Below are 9333 nucleotides of genomic sequence, written 5' to 3' on the forward strand. Positions count from 1 at the left end.
TGTGTGTGTGTGTGTTACTAATTACTGTCTTAAGGGCATTCAGTGATTTTGTGATTTTTTTTTTTTTCTGAATTACCTGTTAAAAGTCATATCTTTGCCAGCCCTCTGTTTTGCTGCCTTCCCTATTTCCTTCCTTCACTCTAAATATAATAATTTCCAGTTTCTTCCCGTTTTGTATTTGTATTTTTATTATATTTTTGAAAACCATACATCTCAAATGTATCAGTGAACACAGTAGTACCACTGCAGGTAGATTCACACTGCAGTGCACAAAACCAGTGTACAGTCTAGCTTAAAAAAGAGAAGGAAAAAAATGTTTGTCAGAAACGTCATAGTGACATCAACATCAAATAATTGTTTTGAATATTTTTTAAGAAGAATTGCAAAATTCTGTGATTGCAGCTTTAAATGTTTCACTGTTTTCTAAAGATGTATAACTAAATGATAAATCAATTAATTGATCAAATAAATGAGAGATGACTGAATTGATAATGAAAAAAGAATTACATGTAAGAAATTCTCTTAAATAGATTTCCCATGACTGTTTAAAAAAGAAAAGTAAAAATGGTTACAGTTCTTTGTGAAAGTATTGTAAAAAGACAAGAAAGGTCATCTTTAATACATAACGTTTTGTTGGGCTGTCATTTTTTCATTATGAAACATTTCTGTAGCCAGTCTTTCACTGAACTCCCCATTCATTCATGCTGTATACAGATTGATTGGTTTAAAAATGTTTAAAGCTGTAGCAGCAGTCGCATTGTGAGAATTCGGCTGTCTTTGGTTTCCAAAGCTCTCTGTTGGCCTTCAATTGATGTGCCTCACAGTGTATCTAGGTGCAAAGAATGGTTCTTTCACTCTTTCTTCACTTGAATCCAACTGCTTCTTTTCTTCCTGCCCCTGATTGTCTTATAATTTTCTTTATTCCTCCTCACCTACTGCTCTCTTTGTCCTCTCCTCTGTCCCCAGGCGATAAATATGGTAATGTCATCCACCTCTACGAGAGAGACTGCTCCATTCAGCGGAGACACCAAAAGGTGAAGTCCTCATTTTAAAATTCATCTAACCCGACTTAATGTTTGAATTTATTTTAGATTATCTTCATGGCATTTCTGCTGTATTACGTAGATTAGCATGAAGTGGACGGTGGTGGTGGTTGGGCATGAAACAAAGGTCATGGGCAAGAATAGGCACTGCAGTCTGCTGAATCTACAAAAGACTGTAGTGTTTTATTTCCCTTTTCTTTAGGCAAATGGGCCAATTAAGCAACATATTAACAAATAAGGTGATTATAGTCCTGATTATAGCAATGATTATTATGGCACTGGTGGCCCTGGGTGTCCTTAGCAGCAGGGGGTAAGAGGATTATATACCAATAAAAATTAGCCACTTCTAAGGCTGTGTGAATTGGAGTCTTGGCAACAACTGAAGCAGCTACATGATTCTCCACTAAATCAACTTGGATAAACAAAAACAGTGTCTTTAAGAGTATATAAATTTGATTTAAATTCTCATTCATTAGTCAGGGCTATTTTTCCCATATATTTTCAGCTTGTTCTGGAAAGAAATTAGTTATTACAGCATCACAGAAATGTCTGAATATCACATAAAAAAGAAAATGGAAACTGTCATCTAATCGTCAGTCAATATAACAATGCTTTCATCAGAGGAAGCTGATTAACACGTGTAATATTTCATTACATATTGTCACCTCAAAGCAGTTTCAATCATGCGTTTTCATCACTTTCCTCCTCTCCCTTTAATCAAATTATAGATGATAATCATATTAGCAGCTCTGTTCATGCCAGAGCTGCTGCTCTTTGATTCTGTAAGACTTAATCTGCCTTTGCCCTTAATCTAAGATCTTTTTGAATCTCAGAAACAAGAATAGTTGCTTGTTGAAATAGATTAGGGATGGTAGAGCGCCGAAAGGATATTTTTAGCTTTTTCTCTGTCTTGGAAGTAATATTCATACTTGGAGAGGGATTTTATTTGGGAGGAGATTTGATACAAATTTTAATTGAGTTCTTGTGGTTTTATTTTTCAAAATCAGACATGGGTCATGTTGTTTTGAACTGGATTCAATTATTACTTTTGGCTGGGTTGACTTGTTTGACACAGTGGAACGAAACAGATCAGCCTCCAACATGGCAAACCCCACCCACCCAGCAGCCGTTGCAACACCAAATGAAAGACTGAATGAGACTACAAATGATTCACTCCATCTGTTTTGCTGAAGCTATAGTGACACATAATGTATCAAACTGATGCCTACTGCAGGAAAAATGAAAATAAATTGTGGTATTTACTAAATGTTAGGAGGAAAGTAACTAAGTACTTTTACAAGCTTAAGAATCAGATGTGAACTGGGAGAAAATCTGGGGGCAGTATTTAGTGCTAGCAAAGTCAGGGAGTGCATTTTTAAAGCAACATTAATTGATACATTTATAAAAACAATGGATCAAGCAACTATGTATAAAGTCTCAAATCTCTTAGGGACTCCAAACAAATATATTTTAGCGTCTTTCAGCACATTGTTTTGGTTTCATGGCCTGCAACTTTACTGTCTTGGTTCAATCTCACTGCAAAAAAGCTCTGATAAACCCACTACACACTACCACGAAACAGCAGACCGCAGGTGAACGTAATGGATCATGTTCTGTGATGGAAAAGACATTGAACTCAAATAATATAACATCCATTAAATGAAAGGGATGCAAGTAGCATAGCATGGCTTTTCTGAGTTGATAACCACTGTATCTTGAAACACTATCTATGAATTTAAATCAGTCATACATTAATAAAATCATTTTAGAGCTGGCATGTCAGGCTAAATAAATCAAAACTGACAAAATGTTTTACCCAAGTGCCAAAATGATTTAATCGCACTTTTAAAGATGCAGGATTTGTGGATGTAGATATCGGAGTTAAAATACACAAATGTTCATTGTTGTTTGTTGTTATCCTGACATTATCAGTTTGCTGCATTTCCGTTCTGACAGTGTTGTGGTCACTTATTGATAAAACCTTGTTGTTTTGAAGGTTGTGGAGATTGCACCGGCTTTCCAACTGGACCCTCACCTGAGAAACCGACTTCACGCTGATGCTGTCAACCTCGCCAAACAGGTATGTTAGTGTGTTTTGGTTGAAGCCAATACAGAGCTCTTGGGATTTCTGCTGTCTCTTATCACCTTTCTTGTTTCAATGTCATACTGACCATACAGGATACCTAGACCATTACATTACATTCTGGAAAATGCTCATGAATGAATGGAAAGAAAACCCCCATCTTAATCATATTTAATCATAGTGTAGAAAATGAGTAGGCGTGTATTAAAATAATGTTGAATAATCAAGGTGCTGTGGCTTGATGTTAAGGCAGCTTATTATAGGAAACAGTATATCCCCTAAAATGTCAAAGCAGGTGTCAGCAGGTTGAATGTGCAGTGTTAAAGAGTCTTGACCACTTTAACTGAAGTTTGCAGACTTGAGGTGAAATAGCTCACTGAAAGTGAAAAAGCCAGGCGAGGATGCTCAAGCACTGGGTTGTATTAAGGGAAGTCTGAACAAATTCCCAACACTATTCATTTTTCTGTCTATAATTGGTCTGCAAAACAACTGGATTCTCCCCAGGAATTTTAATGCGCTATTTACCTGTGATTCAAAAGAGGAGGACATTAGTGCGTTGCCAAACTGCGAAAATGAAAATGCAATTTTAAAATGGGTGGAAATGGTTGTCAGCAGTGCAGACAGTAAATGCAATTCTGGATCTATGATTGTTTGAACAGTTTTTGAGTGCATTTCTCAGGAACAATTTTATGATTGTCACCTATTGTGCACTGAGATTAGGTACAAAATGCAAAACATTCACTGCAAAGTGAAAGCTCTCCTTGTATTTAGCCTTTTAAAAAATAATTTATATCACAGTCGTCTGGCTTTAGTGTTGCCGAAAAGTTGGCTCAACTATGACAGCATCACTTAAAGTCAAGCCTCATCTCTCTCAGGAGATTTCAAGTAATGGCCTTTTCAGGTAATGACCCAGTTGAGGAATAGATAGAAGTAAAGAGAGAAGAGCGGGAGAAGAGGATGTAGACAAGGATGGTGATTTGCTAAAGCAATGACCTTGAGAATTTGTTATATAAGAGAGCGAGGGAGATAGGAACTTTATATGAGACTCGTGATATGACCTTGCTTTCTGCTGTAATCAAATCCCAAAATCACCCAGCATGTCTGCTTAAAGTGACGAACCATGTCTCCTTGTGTGTGTTTAAGAGCAGCTATGGAGAGCTCTTATCCATGACTTTTGAATGTTATCAAGAGTGATGTCGCTCCTTAAACAGACCATGTGTGCATGACAGGTACCAACAAGAGTACAGTGCGCATTCTCACGCACTTACCTGTTTACTATTCTTGAGATGACCGCGGTTTACTCAGTGCAAGGACATGTTTCAGCTCCATCACACAGGCACCACTGCAACGTGCTGTCTGTCGAGAGCACTCACTGTTGTTGTTGCATACAGCACGAAGATTTTCTCCTCTTTCCAGACCTTGAACCTAAGATTAGGATAATCATTTCAGATGATGTCATATAGAAAAAGGACTCCAAACAAACCCTTCACCAGAAAGTTGGGGTGTTCACCCCTATTGCTACTTGCTAATCTTCTCATGTTGGACTGAGAGCAGACTGGACATTACAGTGACTCACTATCGCCTATTGAGCCAGGCTGGGGCTAGCTGGTTAGCATGCTAACTTCAGTATATCTTTGACATGACGTTAAAACTGTTACTTCTTCAAATTCTGTTGAGCTTTAAAGGAATAGTTTTGGGAAACTTACTTTATATCTTTATTATACCTGAGCATAAATACTAAAACAGTGAGCCTAGCTCTGTCCAAAGGGAAAAACAACCCACCTCTACAGCTCCCTAATTACACACAACTGAAGGATCAAACCAGCAGCATTTGCACATTATCACCAGGGGTCTCACTGTCTCTCTGCCTCATCTTCCATTTATCTTGTTCCAGACACCCTTCTCCTCCCCGCCCTCCCTCCTCCCTGCTATGTGTTGTGATTGCATTTCACATTGTGCCAGTCCCCACAGTGGAGGCTTTCACTTCAGAGCTGAGCCCAGCTCTCGCTGCAGGTATTGAAACCTGCTCCCTAAGCAACACTGAGGCCAAACTTTGGTACTTTGTTGGGTATTATTAATGTGTGTGTGTGTGTGTTTGTCACAGCGTGCTTTGTATGTGTATGTGTGTGACAGTGAGAGACGGAGTAAGGAAACATTTATTTTTAATGTGTTCTGTGGTCCTAGAATAGAAAAGTGATGGAGATGGTACATTTGTGCAGCACATTTGTGTTGACATAAAACCACAGTTATTGTCTGTAGAAAAACACACACATTAACAGATGCCTGTGGTTTTCTCATGCGGGTTTTCCATAGTTTAGACAGCTCACAAGGTAGGTGCTCGGACACCATAATGCATCCGGTCCAATTTGCAGTGTAATTAAAACCTTTTCATTTTAATCCGCTGCTCATTGGAACGTAATGGCATAGTGTTACGGACATTAAACTGCACACATACAGTCTCTCCTGCTTGTGCTCACACCCACACACCAGACCACACCATAGAAAAGTCTCCCACTCTTGTAAAAACACACTTGGTATACACATAGAAAGATATCCTGTATAAATAGAAAGATACACTGGATGATATACTGTCCCCACTCCTGATTCTGTATGCTCACACACTCAGGCATATACACATTTTTCTCCTACTCCTGCACACACCGGCTATTTCTCTGCTCTTATCTGGTCTTAATGGTGGCTCCAATAGTGCAGGCGCTCTGTTTCCCTTCATCTCGCGGTCTGTGCGTATCGCCCATCTTGCCATTATCAGCAGCCTCCATCTGAGTCTTTCAGAGAGATGGCGCAGTCTTTGAACTCACTGCAGGCCGCAGTATTTCCTGATAGAATGTCCTAGAGAACAAAGTTGCCTGGCAACACTGACGGCTGCAGGAAGTTACTTCAGCTCTCGGTAAAAAGGGTTTGAGCTCAGAGTGGATATAAAGCAGGCGCTCACAAGAAAAGCAGAGATATTGTCAAATGGCCTGCTAAGCTGTTGTGGGTTATCTGCTGCTCAAACGGCTGATTTTGTGTACTTGTTTGTAAATGCTTTTATTCAGTTTTTTTTCTCTTTTCAGTTCTTTGATTGTCTGGCTGCCAGGTCTTTGCTTCGTTGTCTTTGTGTTTACAGGGGAAAGGCTGTGGCTGACATTTCATTTAACCAACACATGCAATATCTCAGCCAGTCCTGATTAGTTTTATTAATGATGCATCTTACTATAGTGGTGTGAGGTTTTCCTCATCACAGTGATTGGCCCACTGATTGGGCGCCTCATTGCCTGCTTATTCATCCATGTGCTGCATATGATAATTTTGGCTTTTTTTCTTTGATATCTGTGTTGCTGTGCAGCAGTTATATTGGGTATTTTTCTGCAGTGGGTTGAGATGGTTTGAATAGATGGACTTGCAGGTATCAGCAGGGCCCCTCAGCTTTGTTTTTTTTATGGTGAGCATTAGTTTCCCCTTAAAACCCCCTCTCTCACCCTTTAACAAGTTATACGTGCTGTCTATAAGGCATGCAACATTTGTGCACAAATGGGCTGTGGTTAACCCACCCAACGCACATGCTGCACACTCCTATGATAGACTACCACACAGACATAAAACAACATGCCTCACACTGTAAATGTAAGAAGATCTGTTAAATTTAATCTCCAATGTAGCATTGCCATGAGATGGTTGTGTCAATAACAAATGAAAAAGGGGTCTATTTGTTGTTGACTGGCAATCCAGGCAACTGCATAATTCATAAGGAAGAAATATTTACTGTTGTTTGACAACCATGTCTTTTTGCTGGACTGCTGGATGGCCAAGGCATTTAATGACCTCTCAGTAGGGGTGCATCTTGTGGAACTGTGTGTCATTTAAACCCATAAAGTCATGGGGTCAAAGATTTCAGCTCCTGACAGTGTTCCCATAAGCTCTTGCCTACTCTTATAGGCAGGTTTCTTCCTTCCCTCTATCACTTTCAAGCCATTAGTATTTCAGCTTTGGTTGACACATGGATAACCTCCAACTGAGACATTGTTTTTCTGGCTTTGACTTCATAAATACTGTCAATAAGTCAAATCCAGGCGCAGGAACATTATAGCTTGTATAAAGTTTAGGTGGGGTTGGTCAGCTTGTCAAGACTAGTTTTACTAGTAGTCAACCCCCCCCCCCCAAACACACACCCTACACACAACACACACCAACCTACACACGCACACCTACACACGCACACACACACACACACACGCACACACACTTGTGTTTGTTGCATTATAATGGAGCCCTTTTCATTTTCATGCACACAAAAAACAAACATTAAACGCAATAGTTAGGTCAGTTAGATCATTTGGTTGTGTATTCGTCGTCTTCTTCTGTAGTAATTAGCCATACTGTATAATGGCAGCAGATTATGCGGAAGCCCCTTTTTTAGTGTCCAGATCAAACCAGTGGCTCTGCAGAAGTGCTAGATCTGTTTCTGTCAATATGGTAGTGTGATGTCTTTAACTAGGTTGGTTTTTGGGGTTTCCTTTGCTGTACAAAAGGGTTTTTTATATTCTGTCCAGATTTAGTAATACAACTGACATTTTTTCCTGTACTGTGCTGCACTGACCCACAGTTTGGACTTTTTCACACTTTTTCCAGTGAATCTTGGAGCTGTCTTTATGTTGCAGTTTGGCAGCAAGATTCTGCACTCTTTCTAAGCTTCTATATCATGATTGCGATTTGGCAGGCATAACATGAGTCTCTGATCCAAAATGATTAAGCTTTTTGAGCTGCTGTAATGAATTTTGTTCTTTTAATGTGGACTAATTCTGCTTTAAGTCACACTAAAGGAATGGTTGTTAGGTCAGTGATGGGCAGACCTTGTTTGCAATTGGTGTTTTTAGTATGCATGTAAGCTCCCCTTAGATGTCTCTGGACAACACAGCTATCAGTCTAATTGGCTCAACATTTGTCTTGTGAGAGAAAAGCCAAGCAGGTGTGTGTTTGTAGGCGACGTTAATGTCAGCAAGGTTTTACCGTCTGCCATATTTATCAGTTTAACCTTAAGACAGGCAGGAGGCAGAGTTACTGTCAGATACTTTGTGCAGCTGTAATTAAGAATTCAACACTGGTACTTGCGTGGGCAAGGAGTGTTGCTAATCAAGACTTTGTTGCATTTTACGCTTTATATGATGCAGTCACTCCCGCTCAGTTTTGTTAGTGTTTTCTGGGTGAGGAGGAGGAAGAGGTGAACTTTTTTGGTAGAAATTAGCAGACAACGTTAAAGCTGGGCCAGAAAACGACTCTTCTCCCTTTTTTTTTGGCGCTCACGTGAAGCGAGAGGAGTGGAAGACGGCAGAACATTTTTAATGTGTTGCTGTGTTTTAAGTGAGATGGAGAGAGGAGGACGGGAGACCAAGATTTAAAATCTGTGTGTGAGATGTTTTGAAGGGAAACATCAGTGTTTTAGAGAACAGGGGAGAAATAATTTATTTGTGTTCAGTATTTTTCGTGTCTGCCTGCTTGTTTTCCCACTATCCCCTGAGAGAACTGCTGCTCAAAGGCACAACTATGTCTGCACTCTCAACAAAGCAAATGTGTATATGTATGTGTGCAAGTGGGATAGCACAATGGTGTATATGTGCAATCTAACCTATACAGTCTGTAGTGTTATTAGTGTTAGCGTAATAACTACAGGCTGTATTTCTTTCTTGTGAAAGTCCCTTGAAAAGATCAAAATAAACAATGCACTTTTTATCTTTCCTACGCTGTCTGTGGTGCTAGTCCCATGGCTTTTTTGTTCTTACAGAGGAAATAAATCTTTAAAAATGTGTCACAAATGTATCGTTTGATTTCTTAAAACAGCAGGGCACAGGCGTTTTCAGCAAACATTACTCAGACTGGAGTAAATTGTGATTTTTGTTGGCATTATTTTCAGCCACAAATTGTTAAACATTTGGTGCTTTAGTGGACATTTACAACAGCAGGATGATGTATGTGGAACGGAACACGTCACCCAGTCAGAGTGGCTCATTGTTGGGTTTTAATTCAGGCTTTCTGTCTAGCTGGTTAGTAGAAACAAATTAATCATTAGCTTTGGTCTTTTTATTGGAAAGAAATAAAATATCACAAGACCTATGCTTATATTTGTCCTAGTTCTGACAAACGGAGACCTGAAAATAATAATTATGTTTTTGTTACCTTAGAATGAACTTTTTATATCTACAGACGTCGCAG

At 39.3% G+C, this 9333-nt stretch overlaps 1 protein-coding gene across 2 annotated transcripts in view; it reads left to right on the forward strand.

The window, feature by feature from the left end:
* Nucleotides 1-9333, forward strand: part of LOC118338182 (pyruvate carboxylase, mitochondrial-like) — a 314296-nt gene that overhangs the window by 26582 nt on the left and 278381 nt on the right. For both annotated transcript variants that reach the window (XM_035675438.1, XM_035675439.1), the window contains exons 8-9: nt 967-1034; nt 3040-3123. In XM_035675438.1, the coding sequence (XP_035531331.1) occupies nt 967-1034; nt 3040-3123 (152 nt within the window). The remainder of the gene's footprint in view (nt 1-966; nt 1035-3039; nt 3124-9333) is intronic.

Source organism: Morone saxatilis, unplaced genomic scaffold, assembly GCF_004916995.1.
Source record: "Morone saxatilis isolate NCDOM2014 unplaced genomic scaffold, NCSU_SB_2.0 Contig4, whole genome shotgun sequence".
In the NCBI taxonomy this organism is placed as follows: Eukaryota; Metazoa; Chordata; class Actinopteri; family Moronidae; genus Morone; species Morone saxatilis.